Source organism: Staurois parvus, unplaced genomic scaffold (assembly GCF_062004578.1).
Source record: "Staurois parvus isolate SC_StPar_1 unplaced genomic scaffold, SC_StPar_1.0 ptg000136l, whole genome shotgun sequence".
NCBI lineage: Eukaryota > Metazoa > Chordata > Amphibia > Anura > Ranidae > Staurois > Staurois parvus.
In genome coordinates this window covers 13,213,841-13,233,491 of record NW_028317932.1, presented here as the reverse complement: position 1 = coordinate 13,233,491, position 19,651 = coordinate 13,213,841, and the positions used below count along the sequence as shown (strand labels likewise).

The window sequence follows — 19,651 nt, the reverse complement described above, 5'->3', positions numbered from 1 at the left end:
ATCAGGTGTATAAAACGTGCGCTATGTATTTATTTATTAGACGTACACACCATGATCTATGGAGTTCATTTTGTCAGGTGCATACAACATGCTCTATGTATTTATTTGACATACACTCCATGCTCCGTGTATTTATTAGGTATACACACCATGCTCTACGAGTTCATTTATCAGATGTACACAATATGCTTTATAAGTTCATTTATCAGATGTATACAACATGCTCTATGTATTTATTTGCTGGATGTATACATCTGATAAATGAACTCAGAGCACGGTGTGTACAACATGCTCGATGCATTTACTAGAGGTATATAACATGCTCTATGCATTTACGAGATGTATATAACATGCTCTATGCATTTATGAGATGTACATTTCCGATACATGTACTAAATGTACAAGATTTGTATGAATGTACTGAATAATGACCCCTAGAAAACGTCTCATATTATGCTTCCATTAAACCACACCTTCCTCTCCCTCCATACATACATTACACACATACATTATGGTATCAGGCATTGTTTACTCCCCAGCTCTACAAAGATGATTTATGGATATAAAACACTGACCCTTAAATCAGCAAACTCATGTTTTGTTTATTTTTGTTTTCAGTTATACAATGCACAACCAGGTCATTTTTGTTAATGCAAACTTTTCTTTTGTAAAAAAAACAAAAAGCCTATAAACAACATATTTCACCTCCTATTTTCTAATTGTGTTAATCACGCAAGTGCTTTCCAGCTAATACAATGTACTAAGGCCTCTGGACTTGCCATGATGCTACACCAGATTTCTACCATACCTACAGCAGCCATGAAAATACAAAACTTTCAATTCAAGGATTACAAATATGAAACTGCTTTGAAAGGAATGTTGATGGATTGCATAGTTTACATCAAAAATGTAGATGGAAAACACAAAGGCATCCATCTATGGTGTAGGCATAATCTGTGTGTGACCCCAGGAAAACAAATGGTTAAACACACCACTATACTACATGTATGTTTGCGTGTATTATGGATGTAGAATCACAAACACAGCAACCAATAAGAAAAATAAAATAATAAATGATAACACAAATCATAATTACACACCTATTGAATATTTTAAATGCACACATGCAATGTCAGTTTTTTTCTCTAATTAAGCAAAAGAAAAATAAAAGAGGAATTTTTACCCAAATCTGTGTATTTTTTCAGCAGCAGCCCTGGGCTGTGATGGGAATGCCCCCAGTGCCCCCTGAAGAAGGCTTGTAGCAGAAATCACACACACAGCACGTTGTTGACTCCAGCAAAAAAAATAAAATAAAATAAAAACTGGAATGGATACTTACAGATTTTTAAGTCGACCTGAGCCTACTGAAACAAACAAAAAAAATCTGCAACAAGTGAACACAATGACAGCAGAGGCTCTCTCCTGTGTGATGAAAATAAAGGCTTTTTAATCGGAGGAGTGGGGGAGATTCTTTGCACCTCCACTCAACATTTTTGTTTTTACTAGAGGCTGACTCTTCCCACCCCTCCTCCCCTCCCCCCACAGAGCCACCATTGTTATTTCTTACAAATGCAGGAAAATTATGAATGGCTGTGTGAGCGAAGGGGGGCGCAGGATCCATCGATGGCTCTGTGCGGACGTCGGGCGCCCGATCTGGTTGTGGGATCTTCAGGGAGAGGTGATGCTGCATTCAGGAACTTAGAATAAGAAAAAAAAACAAAAAGAGTATTGAAAAAAAAAATAAATAAAAGAAGTCCATGCCTGCGATGACAAGTGTTGGCATGCCATGCCCCCTCTCCCCCATCACATCCCATTGAGCGTTTTGCTGCAGTGCATGTCGGCCGATGCTGCCTGGTGTATGATCATCCTACTACACCCCTCCCCCCATTCACTCTTGAAAGCGATCTACCTATTCAAAGTCCTCAAGCCATATTGGCAAACAGCAAAAGGAACTGCACGACCTCCTCCTCCTCCTCCCTCTTGCAAGAGTTTTTTTTTCCGCACACCCCAGGGGGAGGAGGGAGAGAGGGAGGCGGAGAGAGATGGCCATGGTCTCCCCCCTTTCCTTCTTCTATTCTACATCCTATTAAAAAAAATCATTGGCATGGCATTAAACTTCCTTCCAGGTGGGTGTATGGCTTCCTGGATCCCTATAGAGAGTGGGGCGGTGTGCCTGTAGTCCCTATCCATAGAGGAATCCTCCATCAGCACTACAAGCACCAACCCCCATCCAAACTTGTCCTGCTCCCCTCCCCCTCTCTCTTCTTCCCCCCCAGATCTCTCTTCTCCTCTCCCCCGATCTAATTGAGAAGCCGGGATTCCTCACGTGAGGAGTTGATTTGTAGTTTGAACACGTGGCTCATTCAAAAAGCCGGAATATTAAAGTGTTTGTCCTCTCCCCCTCCTCTCCTCTCTCGGTTTTTATTTAGAGGCGGCGCCTGCATTCACGTAGACTGACATTTTCACAGTCTGCCTGCCAAAAGGATTTTTTTTTTAGGGGGGGTGTCAGACAAAAAGTAGTTTTTTTTTCTTTTCCTCCTCCTTTTTTTTTTCTTGCTCAGCCCGCCATTCTAGTCAAAAAGCTGCTTTTCCTTTTTTTTTTTTCGGCACATCCGGCTCCCAGCGCCCCGATCCCCGCCGCTTCTTCTCCTCCTCCGCTCCTCGCCTCACTCTTCGCTTTGTCGTCCGCTCGGCTCCGCGGCCCTTCTTCTTCCTTCCTCTGCGATTCGGGCACCGAGCGGCTGTGCTTGTAGTCCGGGGAAGGGGGGGCACCGATCGCGTCCCCCTCCTTTCTTTTTTTTTTTTTTTTTTTTTCCTTTTTTTTTTGTTGTTGTTTTTGGGCTTTTCCTTTTTTTTTTTTTTTTTTACAATGAACAAGCTGTACATCGGAAACCTCAGTGAGAACGTCAGCCCCCCGGATCTGGAAAGTCTCTTCAAGGAGTCGAAGATCCCGTTCACCGGCCAGTTTCTGGTCAAGACTGGATACGCGTTTGTGGACTGCCCCGATGAGAATTGGGCGATGAAGGCCATCGATACCCTCTCAGGTAGGGATCTATGGGGGGATCGGGTGGGTTCGGGGGTTCCTCCACTGTCCAACTTTGCTGGGGGGGAGGGGGCATTTAAAAGGATCGGTGCGATCCTGCCATGACTTTGCCAAGCGATCCCACCCATCAGACTGCGGTGGGTGGCGGCCCGTTAGCAGATCGCTGGTTCGTGTCATAAGTTCGGATGGAGTGACAACGTGTGTGTGCCAGCCCTGCCGCCTCCTGCACCCCTGTGCCAGCCCTGCCGCCTCCTGCACCCCTGTGCCAGCCCAGCCGCCTCCTGCACCCCTGTGCCAGCCAAGCCCTAGGCACATCAGGATCGCCCCCAAAGTGTCAGGCAGGTGACTGTACACCCTCTCCAGCCCTCTCCATTCCTCCTCCATCACCACCTTCCCTGGGAACACCCCATGCGATAGATCAGCACCCTGCCCAGTGGTCACATGTGTGCTGTCAGTGCAAGGTGGATCTTTAGGTGACCGATCCCCAACGTGGCTGCCCTGTGTGTAGGGGTGGAGGTCACCAAGGTGGCCCCATTCATAAATCTCCCCACAGGGGCACCCATCCCTTCATTTCTCCCCCCTCCTCCCCACCTATGCTGTCGAAGATTTGTAAGAAAGCAGCTTAAAGCAGCATTCCCCTTCTTCCCTGCGATCACACCCCCTTCCTCCATTTCTGCTCTTTAATTATTCATTATTGCCTTGCTGAGCTCACACAAGCTGCCGCTTCTTTTAAAACCCCAGCCGATCGCCGGCTTCCCCATCTCCTGCACACTCCATTAGATACATTGTGGCCTTTATTTTTTAATTTTATTTTTTTTGCAATCTTGATTGATACATTGTTCAGGGTGTGGGTAGAGGCTGGAGAGCTGCACCTTCCTCTGCTCCATTCAAACGTGTTGCATCTTCCTGTGAGTGGGGAAAGGCAGGAGGAGGTAAGTAGGCCTGTGCAGGTCACCCATTGATACCTTCCTCTATAACCTTTTTATTTATTTATTTTTTTGTGTTTTTGTCTGTTGCAGGGAAAGTGGAGCTGCATGGCAAAGTTATAGAAGTTGAACATTCAGTCCCTAAAAGGCAGAGGTAATTTTATTTATTTTAAATGAAGCATTGGGCATGTGATCTATATTGCAAAAATTAAGTGGAGTGCTTAAGATTTTGCAAAATGAAGATTTGGGTGTCTTATACATATTTAGCAAAAATGAACAGTTGAATGTTTATTAAATATTTGAGTTGGGTGTTTTGGGGTTTTTTGTTTTCTATTTTTTTTTTTTGTTTATTTTTATTCTGCTAAAACAGAATGGGTTTTGTTATTCCATTATTTACTATTTTTATGTAATTTTTGTTTTTTATTTTAATTTTGAGAGGTGTGGAAGTGAGAATTCATTGGTTTATGTTGCAAGATTTATTGCAGAATGTAGTAGTCGTGTTCTATACTGAGTGTTGTGATTTTATGGCACTGACACGTGATCTCAACCTTTTATACACGAGGCTTGATTCACAAAGTTAAAACAGGCTGAAGATTTTAAGAAAAAAAAATTACTTTTTTTTTTAATCCAATGAGATTTAAAATTGGTCACATGGTTGATAATAATGATTTTTATTTTTGTGGAAAGCTTTATGAATTGAGCCTAAAGGGGTTTTCAAGAATGTTTGCAAAGTGTAGGTGTTTGGGTTTTTTTTTTTTATTTCTCCCCCATGTTTTTTTTTTCCTGTTTATTTGCTTCACTTGGTCTCCTCTTTCCACCATGTCTTTTCTCTTAGGTTTTATTGTGGCCAAGGCATTTAAATAAAAATGAGAGGTTTACTTTAAATGCAAATGTGTGCGTTTTGCACTTCAAAAGTTGCAGCCCAGGAGCAGATAAATGGGATTATTTTGCACCCCCCTCCTTCTATGCATGCTGTGCATGATGTTTGCCTGTGGTCTCTTTGCATGATCATTGGGCCTCAGAACCTGCTGCCATTTTTTTTTCTTGAGGCCCAACTGGGGATCCTTCTATTGTAACTCCACTGAATGTATTTTTTTTTTTTTTTTTACAACGCCCTCCACTAGAGCACATGGAGGAAAATTCAGAGGGGCCAGGCCTACTCAAAGTTTAAAAAAAAAAAAAAAAAGTGTCGTGTAAGCTGATGCTTACGTCTTTATGCTTTGATTCCTTCTGTTTATGTGCTTCTTTCTCGTGTTGTATATGTGTCAAATATACTGTTTAATCCCAACTTTGTGTTTTTAACAGGCAATTTTTTTTTTTAAATGTCATAATACACGTCCTAGGATGTTGGCTTGTTGCTTTAAATTTGCAACCTTCATTTTTAGAAGCTTTGGTTTTGGGTCATTAGCAGAATGGTGGTAATTTGCTATAATTGGAATAAGGATATTCAGTAGCTTTCTCAGATTGTTGGTTTGAAAAATGTGCTTTAAATTGCAAAGCTGAGAGAAAAGAGGTGTGTAAAGTGAATTTTTAAATTTTTGATTTATGTTCAAAGGCCCTGCAATAGGGCTCAGGCTCTAGGCCTTGTGTTAATTTGTAACACGTAGCAGAGATGGAAGTTGGGTATTGGTGGTGTTCTGTTGGTGGGTGGGGGAAGTGTGGGTTTTTTATTTATTTATTTTGGTGATGTTTTTTTGTGTGAGACTTTATTTCCTTTTTATTTTGTTTGTAAATAATCAATTTATTATTCCATATATTATCCATTCCTACATTTTGTAGGGTTAAATAAGGTGTGGGTGGTGGGTAAGGTCTTTGTTTGATGTTCGCATGGTAAATGTGTACCCAGCAAGAGCCCACCCACTCTGCTGGTATGTTGAAAATCTAAGGTTCACTTTTCAGTGAGGCCCTCCAGTCAGTCGACATCTTCCGTTTTTTTTTTTTTTTTTTTCTGTGTCCCCACCTTCCCCCTCCTCTAAAGAATAGCATGGCGGCTGTTTGGGTGTTTTTTTTTTTTCCGCCCCCTCCTCCTCCTCTCTTTTGCTGGAGTCATGGTTGGGTAAAAGCTACTGAATGAAATTCAAATTTTTTTTTTTTTTCTGCCCCTTTCGCGCCTCTTAAAAACTTCCTGCAAGATTGAGTGAATTTCTAACTTTCTCATACCATGCGCGTGTTTGTGAATGCACAGATCTTCCCCTCCCCCCCCCACCACCACTCCTCATTAGTTTGATTCTTTCAGAAGCAGATAAAGCTATGCATTATGGGGCAGGGAGGGGGGTTGGGAAATGGCAATCCATATCCTCCTCACGTATAGGAAAGGTCAAGAGGTGGTGTCAGTTAGGGTTGCCATAAAGTTGAGCTGAATCCAGAAGACCAATCATTACAAAGTGTGCTTGATTTGTTATGCAAAGTAAAAATTCTTAGGCCCAGCAGTCACTGCATTCCAAGCCATGTTGGGACTTTGGAGATCTGACATGGACACTCCCACATTGCTGGAATGACCTTTATACCTGCTGTGAAAGGCAGGTTGGGAATATGGTGCCGTGGAAGGCTTATTGAAGCATTAAGACACCGCTATAGGAGAAAAAAAAAAGGGGGCCTTGTCAAGGTTCTCCTGATAGTGGCTGCATGGGGGAGGGGAGAGCATAGGATCATGCCTCCAGCCCAGTGTTGGTTCCTGATTACACTACTGGAGTCTCCTGAGAATGTCGTAGGAATGCAGTTTTTTTTTTGTGCTCTTTCAGATGTTTAGACGTTAATGAATCATGGATGACGATTTTAGGCCAACGTGGTGTGATACGCTTCTGTCGAAAGCTGAAAATGCCTGTATTGGTTGTGTAGAGCTCAACTGTAGATATTTGTGGACAGGCTTTTATTGGTTTTTTTTTTTTCTACCTTACTAAACGGGTGTATTACTGCAATGGGTATAAACTATGCCAGCCCCTGACACAAAATCAATAGTTAATACACCTTGCGGCACTAATTTGGACCAGCACCCCCTAATAAATTTGTACCTTTTTTTTAAAAGCAATATTTACATTTTGCCACATATATAATGGTCCTGTTTGACACATTCCTTTTTTCATTTTTTTTTTTTCTCCTTAATTTTTAGGGTCTTTTTGTACATGCATGTTTAACCCCTTTGTGACTGTAATACATTCAAATGTAAAATGCACCTTGCATTTGGGACTGTTATTTAACCTTGGAGCAGAAAACTAGGAATGTACAACTGTGTGTTTTCCTAGTTCTCAGATTCTTTGCCAATCAGAAAAGTATAGTGTTATTGGCAAGTTAACTGACATCTACCAATGCTGCTAGACTTGGTCTGGGCGTCCTAAGCTTAAAAAAGAAAAAAAAAATTAATGAAAGGGTTAGAGACGTCAACAGGCCCTTACACACGATGAGACAATCGTAGGAAAATTTTTGTACACGGAGCGATCGTACAATAATCTGTTGGTATACAGCTTACAAGAGCCGATGGTAACGTAAATTTGTCTCGTACAATACCAGATCGTATGCCTTTTTGTTTTAATCAGTACAAAAATACAATACATGATATCACTTCTGAAATTCTGTAGTATGAGAATTTTCGTAAATTGAGTAACCTTCGTTTTCGATATGGAGACTAGCGTGCAAAAAAAAAACCAAAAACGGATGATCATTTGTCTGATATTCTCAGGCAAAAGTCTCTAAATGTTTCTGAATACCTCCTAGCAGTTTTCACTTTCACCTGACTTCATGAGAAATTTTAGCATGAGGGTCATAGGGTTTCTATACACTTATGTTGGTACCAGTGGGGCACACTTTATCCAAAATGATGCACTTTTCTGAATTTTTATTCAATATCAAATACAATTTTCATCTTCAGAGAAACTGGTTTAAAAAGGTTAAAAATTAAATTTTTCTCATGAGTAACATTACTTAAAAAATAATCACAGATCCATCTGTATGTGACATAGATATCTTAAGCTTTTTTTTTTTTTTTGTACATATTTGTGGCTGTTTGTTTCGCACACAGCCAGTTAAATATCTTCATATACACCTAATGTAGCACCCAACAACATACACCATGGGACTGTACATCTCCTGTCGAAGTGTCCATTTTGTATGCAATCTTTCCATTAACATGTTGTTAGAGTGAACAGCGGTGTGCTGTCAACCAGCAGGCCAGTTTATAGACAACACCTCCAGTCTGTGAATGGTTACAGGCTCTATATGATGTAGGCTTCTGTGTTATATATGAACAATCTGTAGGGGGGGGTGTGCGTACACTGTGAGCTGTGTAGTTACATACATGAATGCATGAACAAAGGTGGTTTGGCAGCTAGTGTGGGTGTTTTTGTCTCTAAGTTGCACAGTAATTTGTTTTCCTGTTTTTGGCCCAGAAGTGGCCCTAGCAATGTGTAGAGGGTTTAAAGATTTTGTCCCTTTTACACTCATTCACACCTATTTGACAACTGCCTCCAGTGAGATTTGGTGGGTTATGTTTAATAGAATGGATTTTGAAGTCAGGATTAAATGTTTTTATAGAATTATTGTGAACTCCAACACTCTATGGGCAATTGCACACATAATAAAAAAGACATGGAAGTACAAAGCTGTAGAAAAAAAAACCGTATGCAGTAGTCTTTAAAAAAATAAAAAAAAAAGGTGATCTTTTGGCATACAGGGACAGGATTTATGATGCAGGGTGCTTGGGACCAGATAGTGGGGGTTATTTACTTAAACTAGAGGGTGCAAAATCTGGTGAAGTCCTGCACAGAAACCAATCAGCTTCTATCTTCAGCTTACTCAATTAAACTTTGGCAATAAAACCTGGAAGCTGATTGGTTTCTATGCAGCAGTGAACCAGATTTTGCACCCTCCAGTTTGAGTAAATAACCCCCAGTGTCCTGCACGTGAATGCCTGATCTCACCCCTGGGCATCTCTAACTAAAATATTTCTAAATGGAAAAAGAATTCTATCTTGTCTTTTGTATGTATTTTGTAAGGATCATGCATGTGGTAAGGGTAGTTTTGTGTGATCCTTAATACATTGTTTTTCTTATACTGGAGTTGGAATAAAGTACACAAATATAGGGTGAACATATCAGGAGCTTGTAAGGACTAAGCAATCACTATCACGCTTCAATGGGAGTAATGTTTTTCTATACACACCTGATGACAATGTGCTCAGCCTCTCATCAGCCTGAAATGGTTGTTAAGATGTGTCCAACAGATTGTACTTGTCTGCACATGTGACAAATATCTTGCAGTTATGGGAACTTTTAAATGAAATGTCTCAGCAGAAGGAGCATTACTTATGCTTTTGGGTGCAAAATATTTTTTTGCTTTGGGGCAAAACATTTCTTGCTTTGTTTATAAAAAAAACTATCTGTACATCAGGCTTGCACATTTACTTAAATATGTGGTCTGTAATCTTAGATTTCTATGTAGTTGGTTTGAATTGGTGTTAAGAAAAATATCACCCCCCTCTTCATTTTATGGGTAGACCTATATGGTGTTGAGGTCAGATTTGGGTGTTTAGATTTTTTCTTTTGGTTGTGAGAATGGTAGACTGGATCACTAATTAAGCATTCTAATTCCAAATAATGTGAGCAAGACCTAAGCATCAATTCATAAAAAAGGGTGCAAAGGTGGCTCTGTTGCCTAACTAGCCACCACTATAAATTATTATACAGGATTTATATAGTGCCAACAGTTTACGCAGCGCTTTACAACATAAGGGCATACAGTAAAATTACAATACAAATGAATACAGGAGGATTCGGAGAGAATGAGGCAAATTTCTGTACCCTGACCAATTTAGATGTTTTGTTTTGTTTTTTCCCCCTCTTGTTGAACCTGTGAGCCCCCATATTCAGCCCTCCTTTTTAGCCACTGGTTTTTACTTGGCCTGACGTGTCCTTTCTGGTTTGATCTGTCAGATGGAAACAAATGAACTGTGTACTAGGATGATCTGTCTGACTGGATAGAATTTGGGTGGTATAGGTATTTAGGCTGCCCATACACAAGACTAGATCAAAATTTAATAAAATACAGCATCTACACAGGATAGGGATGATTGGAATGAAGTTGCTGTGATTGGTTGTTTCTGATTGTTATCGCTTTCAACTGTAGTGGACATCTTTTTAGTTTGCTCCCCATTCCTGACTATTTATATACATTTAATTGGAACATGATCACATGTAATAACAGCTGTCTCAAACAACCCTCTGCTGAGAATGATTTGCCAGCCTCTTAGAAAATTGTTTCAACCTCCCCATGTATGGCCACCCGTCGTTTGGAGATTGTGATGCTGTTGTTTTGCTTTACCCTACTACTTCAGTGTCCTGGCTTGGAAGGTCAATCTATCAGTGAATTTTGGGACGTGACACATATGTAAAATATATATGTTGAGTGATATGAGTTGCTGCATGATAGGCTGTCTTGGCCACAACTGTTTATGCCGGTACACTCACAAGCAGGGACATGGCTGCTATGAAGGAAATGACAGTGGCTCTCAAAGGTTTTGCATTCTACACATTATGCATAATCAACGCCTGTGATTTCTAGAAGGATGTATTATGCTTTTTTTTTTTTTTTTGTGTTAAACTGGATGCAAAACACCCTTTTGTGCTAAGTGATGTGTACTTTTTTTGTATACTGTTCACAGGGGTTACATGGGCAGCACAGTATTTTTCCAGTAAACAGAATTTGAATAGAATGGAAATGCATGTTAGATATTTTGCCTTTACTAGAAGCCACACAGCCAGTTGCATGCTTCTCCTTGAGCCCTATTTTATGTACGCTTCCAGATTTAATTACAGATTTGTCTTGTACATTAAAGCGTTACCTTGTTTTTATGATCTCTTATCCTGGCAAATTACTTTGAATTAACTAAATGTTAAAATAAGTTGTATTACTAGGTTGATTTGTAGTTCAGAATATGACTTATGGAAAGAGTAGTCTTTGCCCCCCTCAAAACCGATAAATCTCCTACTGTGAGCACTTGATTGTCCGGATTGCTTTGCTTTGTCTATGTAGGTTGCCCATAGAAACATCTGTTCGGCATGCTGGCATTTGAAAGAGAGCTAGTTGTGTAAATGATTTGCATAGGCAGAGTAACTAGAACGTTTGCCCTCTCATCAGGTACAGTGTACTTGATAAAAACATTTGACTGTATCTGCCATTTCCTTGTGAACCTTCTCTTGTTTATGAAACTCTTCATTGGTTTTATAGCAATTTTCTTCTGTTTTCCCTGGAGTAAGCTTTCAATTGTAAGCATAGGTCTATGAGAGCTGACATTGCAGTCACTATAGGGTAGGGCTGTAGGTATTCTTGCTTGACTACTGAACTGAATGAGACCAACTCAGAACATGCATGCATATCAGTCTCTGGCAACATGCTGTTTGGTTTCTTTTTAAGAATGTTAGATTAATTATTTGGAAGCTTATTGATTAAAGATAACTGACCATGGCGATTCTGGGCTCCATTTGCAGTAGGTCATTGGGTAAGAGTGTCCCTTCTCCATCCAGGGACAAGGTGTGTGTTCTATGCTGGTGCCAGATTATGCACCTTTATTATTGCTTTGTGGCTGTTTTGAATATTGGCCACTCTTCTCCCACATTATACAAGCAAGATTGTTGCCATATAGCATGCATGCAGTGGAATGAATCAAATATTTGCTTATCCAGATGCGGAATTCTGAACTTGCCAAAAAGTAGTTTTCTAGTTGTGGCATTTGAAACAATAAGTTATCCTGTCTAATTTGGTAATAGCACAGTGTATTTCTATTCAGATATAACCGAGCCCTGTGAGCATTATAAATGTATGTTTCAGATTTACTGGTATATACAAGAGCTGTAGTGTTTGTGGTTCTACAGATGATCTTATGCAGTTAGATCAAACTTATTTTTTTATGAATCTTGTAGACCAGAAGACTAGCACTTATCCATGGGCATTAACTAGCATTTTCAAAGTATTTTACAGCATTTTGTAAGACTTTATTGAATGTTCTATGAGCTTTTGCCAGCCTCTTAGAAAACGCTCCAGATAAGGTTTTTCAAAACTGTTTGTGAGTGGTGGTAATGTTGATGCAATGTTGGTATTTTTTTTGTTTTCTCTACTGTTCTGTCTAACCACCTCAGAATATCCCTGACTGAGGGGTATCCTCTTAAAGACTTGGGCACTGCTTGGGTATGAAGTGCCATCATTTTAAAAAAACTCTGATTTTTGCTTTGAAATTTTTGTGGGCTTCATTTGGTGCTAAGAATTTTTTTCTGAAAAGCCAAAGGTACCATATGGAACCTTATGTGACTGCTAAAATGTTGGGAAACCTAACTGAGATGAGCTGTAGAAGTAGCAAGAAGTGGGCTAGTACCTTTTTACACTGTGCTGTAAGATTTGCCAAGATTTTTAAACATTCCAAATGGACGTTAAATTCTCAGCTGAGGGCTTAAAGGTTGATATATTTTATGGTCCATGACATGGACACCCTGAAAAGAAAATGTTAATTAGTGTCTAAAATTAAAGCTAAAAACCAGAAGATGATGGTATACACCATGTTTACTGTTGTATAATAGTCCAAGCATCCTTTTTGTATTGTGGTCGATATGGGTTCATATGGTGCAATCAAAACCAAAAAAGAAAGCAAACTGCAGGCAGTCTTCTGAATTGTGGCCTACTCTACAGTCTTGGTGAAGTATTAATGTAAAAAAATAATTTGGGGGGGGGGGGGGTTTGTTTTTTTTTTTCATAAGGTGCATAGTGACTGCTCACTGCATGTCCGAACAGATTGCATGTAAACTTTCCAAATAAGATGCTTCAGTCACATATGGAACCAAAGCATTGGGTTGTTTTTGTGTGGTGTTTTTTTCTTTTTGTTTTTTTTTTTATTGTGAATTCAAACTTGTGTCCTCACAATAGCTAGGTTTGCTTTTATTAAAGGAGTTGCTACAGTTGAAAAGTCTTTTCTGCAGTTTCTAATTGTAGAGCCTTTTAGATCTTTGAACATGACAAAGGGTAAGTTTACTTTTGTAAAGCCCACCACAAAAGCCCTCCCCACTGGCTCAGGAACAAACCCAACCCCCACTCTCCTAGTTTCCATACTGATGAGCTTTGCACTCCATTTTGTGTAAATTTCAAGCAGGGAGCTTAGCACATGCCCTGGGGTGAAGAGAACTGCCAAAGAACTTTTAAGGACCATGTACAGTGGCATGCAGTTTAGAGGGAGCGCCATTATTCTTCATGGTAGACGCTTTTCCGTTTTTTTTTTTTTTGTTTGTTTTTTTTTTAAGAGCAGGTTTTGAACTCTCTGCTCAGATAGTACAGCATAGTCTGCAGGCTGTGGTGGTCTGTGTGCAAACCATGTAGCTCCAAACCTACTCCCTTCCCCTTCATTGAGCTGTGGGCATATCTAAATTGATTTGTCATTCAACTTATAATATCAATTTATTGAAAAGTCGCATCATTCATTAAGTACCCTTAAAACAGAATGGGGTTTATTTACTTAAACCGGAGAATGCAAAATCTGGTGCAGCTGTGCATGGTAGCCAATCAGCTTCTAACTTCAAGTAGTTCAATTTAAGCTTTGACAAAACCTGGAAGCTGGTTTCTAATCAGCTTCCAGATTTTTTTTTTTTTTTTTTTTTGTCAAAGGTAAATTGAACAAACTGGCTGCCATGCACAGCTGCACCAGATTTTGCACACTCTAGTTTTAGTAAACCAACCCCGTTGTGTCCAATTAGAATGTTGTAACTTGTATAGACTCTTAAAACCAGCAAAAGGGGTGGGGGTGTGTATACGGGTTTAAAAAGGGGGTTAGTTCATGGGGGATAAGAGGTTAAATAGGAACAACCTTATGTAACAACACCGTATATCACAATTGTTGACATTCTGTGGCACTCTGTATACACAGAGCAGTACCCAGCTCAAAACTATATCCCAGACCCGCAGATTACTGCAGAGTAATATGTGGGATTCCTTTTTGTCAGTTTGCTAGCCTTTCAGCTCAGTATTGGGAATGCTGTGGGGTTCTCTCATCAAATTCCTCACTGGTTTCCTCCTGGGTATAGTGCAACCCATAAAACCCAGTACAGAATAAGTCCAATATGGTGGATGTGGTACTGCGGCTTCAGTGTTTCGTTTTTAAAAAAAAAAAAAAAAAAGCCTCAGAATTTCAACTCCCTTTTAGCAATGTTATGGATTTGCCTGTCCTCTAAGCCTCCAAATGTTGATCTTTTCTGTTCTGTCCCACCTTTTTATGGTCATTGGGTTTTAGTGAGTACCATGCTATAGCTATGCCCACCCTGGTTATTGCACCGTAGTGACTGACCAGTAAGGATATGATGGAAAGCTCCTATTGGTTTATGGGCACAAAACTGTCCTATGTGTAGTTTGTCATTAATGGGGACATCTATGCTGTTTTAATGTTTGTTGTTTTTGTTGTTTTTTTTCTCTAGAATATGACTTCTTTGTAGGAAATATGTAGCCGTAGTGTTAAAGCAGAAAATCTAAAGTCTTAGGGCTTGTTCACAATTAAGCAGATTAACATGTACTGGCTTTTGTCTCCTATGTTCTGCTACCCTTTTAGTTTGACCAGCAAAGTATAGCATGTAGGATGGCTTTTCAGCTAAGCCATACTTTTAGGTTTTGAGCTTTTTTTGATAAATGTTTCAAATATGATGCCTGCTGTTAATGGATCCTGTGTTTTTGCCAAATGCAGTGCAAATCAACAGGTTCATTTGAATGTCTTTTACCACCAGCTACTTGGAATTTCCTACCCTTCCTTCCCCTGCCATGTTTTTTATCTGTCGGGATTGGTATGGGGGATCCTGTAACTGGCCCCCTGTCTGCTCATGTGAAAATGCTTATTTGCTGCACAGGCACTGCTATTTATGGGGCGAAAATAATCCTCAGATATTGCAAACTGTCTGTCTGTTACTTTTAAAGTTGCCCCCAATATCAATGCGAAGGTTTTTTGCACTGAAACTGCCTTGAGGCAATTTATGTAAAATTCAAATCTTTATTCTACCTGTATTTTTATATTGGTACATGGCATTGATTTGCTAAAACTGGAGAGTGCAAAATCTGGTGCAGCTGTACATGGCAGCCAATTACCTTCTAACTTCAGCTTGTTCAATTAAGCTTTGACAAAAAAAACTCCTTGGTTTCTATGCAGAGCTGCACCAGATTTTGCACTCTCCAGTTATAGTAAATCAACCCTTGTGTGATGTTGGAAAGCTTTCTGAGCTTTCGAAAGAGAAAGTAGCCAGTGCTGGGTTTTTATTTCGTCATTTTAAACTGAATATACATGAGTAGAGCAGAGGGAAGGGGGTGTGTCGCTCTTCTAATTCAGCTGTTTGCATAACATCGGATCCCTCTATTACTTTCTGTCCAAAGTACCGTAGTGCAAGTAATAAAGGATAGCATAATCGTGCATTATTTTGTGTTCTCATTAGAAATTAGTATTTTTTTTTTCTTTTCTTTCTTGAAAATTAAATATACAAAACTCTATGCATCCCCACTGAGCCTTTGAAGGTGCAGGTCCTTTGTTTACTAGTTTCCTTATTGCTTCCTCAGATCCCACTGCACCCTCCATACCATGCATTTTGGCTCATGAGTTTGCAAAGAATATCTGAGAAGCCTCCAGTTCCCATCTGAAGCATAATGGAAGTTAGTAAAAATAAATAAATGATAGTATATTAGTTGCTTGGTTAGAAGGAACCCCTAGATGCCTGTGCGGTGGCTCATTTTTTCCCTGTACAGAGTGTGGCACCCTGACTGCACAATTATTGTGGCTGCTGCTTGTCCCTTACAGTTTATTTTGAACCCGGGGAAGAAAGCTGTGTAATGTACTTTCCAGTGGTATAGGGGATTCCAGGAAGACCTTAGCTGTTCACTAATTTGTTTTGCTTGTGTTTGAATTCCCTCTGGCTGTTTACTTTTCTGTTCATGATTTTAGGATTTGGGAGTCATGGTAAATGGCCATAGAAAACTTGTTTTGCATAATTCCTAGGCATCAGGATAGAATATTTCTGTAACCAAAATGTACAAATTAACTCTGGGAAACTGAAAGTGAAAGCTTGGCTACTGCATAAAATATTGCTTTTAAGCAAGTTTCTATAAGATGATGATTGGATCACCTGGACTACTGTGGAACAGTGTTTTACACATTTTGCTGATTTTTCTAAAGTTTTTGGGCAAACAGCGAAATATTTCTAAAGCCTCCACCACCCATACCTCTGGGAGTGGAAATCATAACCTTTTTACTTGTCACGCATCCTATGAAATGTTTGCTTTTTAAAAAAAACAAAACAAAAAACCTATAATCATTTTGTTAACATTTTTAAAATGAAAACCAAAAACTATAACTATTAATTTGTGTTAGTAAAAACCTATTTTTATAACACAATGTATAAAAAAAAAAAGTAGTAAGATTTACTATACATATTATTGCTCCTTCTCAGTAATACACTCCATATCTTGTTGATCGCCCCATCATTGATGAGAGAAATGGCACAATCCCATGCCAGAAATATGAAAGGCCATGGTTGTAAAGAATGTGAAAGTTATTGAAAACAAATCCTTAAAGGCAAATTTGCAGTACTAATACAAATTACATAGTCATTGAAAATACACTATACTTCCTCTTATTACTTTTATGCTTCAGTGAGGTCGATTAAGAGAGCCCAGCACTACCTCCTGCACTTGAGAAGCATGGCTAGATACACTTGGGTCCAGGTGAGCCAGGCACCCTCAGCTTTAATTCTGAACCCGCTGACATTTAAAGGAACCTGTACGGATAGACATACGGGAGCTGCCATTTGTGGATTTGACGGGGCAAGCTCTAGGGCTAACATTCTCTTTTTGCCTCATCATTTATTAGGGAGTTCCTGGTCTGGAGCAAGCATGTAACTATCATAAGGTTCAACACAACACCTCCTCCCTCTTAATATCTTTCTTGTCCTGAATGTTCCTTTTTAAAATCCTTGCAGGTAACAGACTGTTGCTTTCTTTATGTAAAAGCCTTAACCCCCATAATGCCTGTTCCCTGACTTCTAAATACCTATATCCTGTCTGCATTGCATGGTATATCCCCTTCCTCTAGAAGGAACAATTTTTAGCTTCACACTTGCATAAGGTAAAGATGGCTATATGTCCTACAAGGGAGTAGGGGCTTGGTTTCAGCCACATCCTCTGCTTCTCTTGTTCCTGTGCTACTTATGGGCTTGCTCCTTCTCACTCAAAATACCCTACATTGACAAAAGTATTGGGACGCCTGCCTTTACACGCACATGAACTTTAATGACATCCCTGGCTTAGTTCGTAGGCTTCAATATTGAGTTGGCCCACCCTTTGAAGCTATTGCAGCTTCAACTCTTCTGGGAAGGCTGTCCACCAGGTTTAGGAGTGTCTCAATGGAAATGTTTGACCATTTTTCCAGAAGTGCATTTGAGAGGTCAGGCACTGATGTCAGATGAGAAGGCCTGGCTTGTAGTCTCCGCTCTTTCATCTCAAAGGTGTTCTATCAGGTTGAGGTCAGGACTTTGTGCAGGCCAGTCAAGTTCCTCCATCCCAAACTCTCTCATCCGTGTCTTTATGGACCTTGCTTTGTGCACTGGTGTGCAGTCATGTTGGAAAAGGAAGGAGCCATCCCCAAACTGTTCCCACAAAGTTGGGAGCATGAAATTGTGCAAAATGGCTTTTTATGATGATGCTTTAAGAATTCCTTTCACTGGAACTAAGGGGCCAAGCCCATCCCCTGAAAACCCTCACACCATGATGCGCTGACCCCGTTCTGCCATTACATGGCCTACCACTTCGTGGCTGAGTTGCTGTTGTTTCCAGTTGCATCCACTTGTTATACCACTAACAGTTGTCTGTGGAATATTTAGTAGCAAGGAAATTTCACGGATGGACTTATTGCACAGGTGGCAACCTATCACGGTACCACGCTCAAATTCACTGAGCTCCTGAGAGCGACCCATTCTTTCAAAAATGTAGAAGTAGTCTGCATGTCTAGGTGCTTGATTTTTATACACCTGTGGCCATGGAGGTGATTGGCACCTGAATCCAATGATTTGGAGGGGTGTCCCAATACTTTTGGCAATATAGTATATTTATTTTATTTCAGGTACTTATATTGCGCCGTCAATTTACGCAGCGCTTTACATATATATTGTACATTCACATCAGTCCCTAACCCTCAAGGGGTGTACAATCTAAGGTCCCTAACTCACATTCATATACAAGGGCCAATTTTAGACTGGATCCAATTAACCTACCAGCATGTCTTTGTATATCTACCTCTGAGTCATTTAGCTGTGTGTCTTTTGAGCTGCTGCTATCAAGCCTATAGGCACAGCTCTGTTAAAAACCAGGCATAGTCCCAAGATATCACTTGCTCACTGGTATGGTAAATTTGTAATATTTATATTTAATGCTTAATCCCCCCAATAATTTAAAGTACATAGGAAAAAATCTGTTCATTTTAGTAGTGATTTTAGTAAAGTTTTTAATTTTGAATTGTTACTTAAGAAATCTTGAAGACATGTTGTGAATATGCCGCCACAAATCAAATCACTATGGCAATTGTGTTCCACAGGGGATATGCACACATTTTTGGTTGAAAACTGTGTGGGCAATCATACTCTGAGACCAGGGCTTGGGTCACAAGGGATCACAGGGGCTAGAAAAAGTCAAACCCTATATTTTTGCTGACGATGAAGACTTGGTTTGAGTCGTTCACAAATGGAATGTTTTTCATATTTTATCTTTTTAGTTTTTGTTTTTTTCCAAAATACCTATTGAGATTTTTAAAAAAAAATGTTTCTAATGATTTGCATACAGTTTCCGAGCTTTCCTTTGTTTGATTATCTTTGTTTTCAGAGTAATCCTGTGTGGTCTGTAAAAATTACTGAACAGCAGGTATTTCAGTCACCATTTGAATAAAAATAGGCATTCCCTGATGACAATGCTCTTAATAGGAAACCTTGCATATGAATATTTTATATTACCATATACAGCCAGCGGGTCGAGATTCAGCTTTCTTTTTGTGGGATTGTGTATTTTCCAAGCTGACCTCACCTGGCCTGTTTACAGAGTTCAGTTGCTTTAAAAAACAAAAGAAAAAAACAATTGCCCTAATTTCCCCCATCTACATGATGGGGAGCTTTCCCTGCCATCACAATACATTGAGCACCTGTTGATTGACTTGCATAAAACCAGGGCCCCCCATACATAAATCAAAATTCGGCCCGTCCCTGCTGAACTGGATGAATTTGGATCCACCTATGGCTGGCTTTATCCTCCTTCCCAGCATTCTGTGTTCAGACAGACCTGCAGAGCATTGGAAATACACGGAGGACAAAGCGTTTCTGCTGTATTACTCCACCCCTTCTAGTACAGCTAGGTCAACTTCTTGCTTTCACCCTGTGATTAGACAGTGAAGGAGTAGCTGCAGACTGATAAGGACCTTTCTTTCCACTCTGCTTCTGTCAGTATGTTCAAGCACATGTGCAGTCTGTACAGTTATATTAAAGGTATTTTTTTAAAAATAATAAAGTCATACGTACCTGCTCTGTGCAGCGGTTTTGCACAGAGGTGCCCCAATCCTCCTCTTCCCAGGTCCCCCCTGCTGGCGCTCCTGCTTCCTTCCTCCCTTCTGCCAAGCACCCCATTGGCAGCTGCTTGCTATGGGGGC

At 40.0% G+C, this 19,651-nt stretch overlaps 1 protein-coding gene across 1 annotated transcript in view; it reads left to right on the top strand.

The window, feature by feature from the left end:
* Positions 1-2,099: 2,099 nt before the first annotated feature.
* The window catches only part of IGF2BP3 (insulin like growth factor 2 mRNA binding protein 3), a 128,456-nt gene continuing 110,904 nt past the window's right edge, over positions 2,100-19,651 (top strand). Inside the window, exons 1-2 of the mRNA XM_089673198.1 lie at positions 2,100-3,044; positions 4,063-4,123. Of these exons, the coding sequence (XP_089529324.1) occupies positions 2,870-3,044; positions 4,063-4,123 (236 nt within the window). The 5' untranslated portion in view covers positions 2,100-2,869. The remainder of the gene's footprint in view (positions 3,045-4,062; positions 4,124-19,651) is intronic.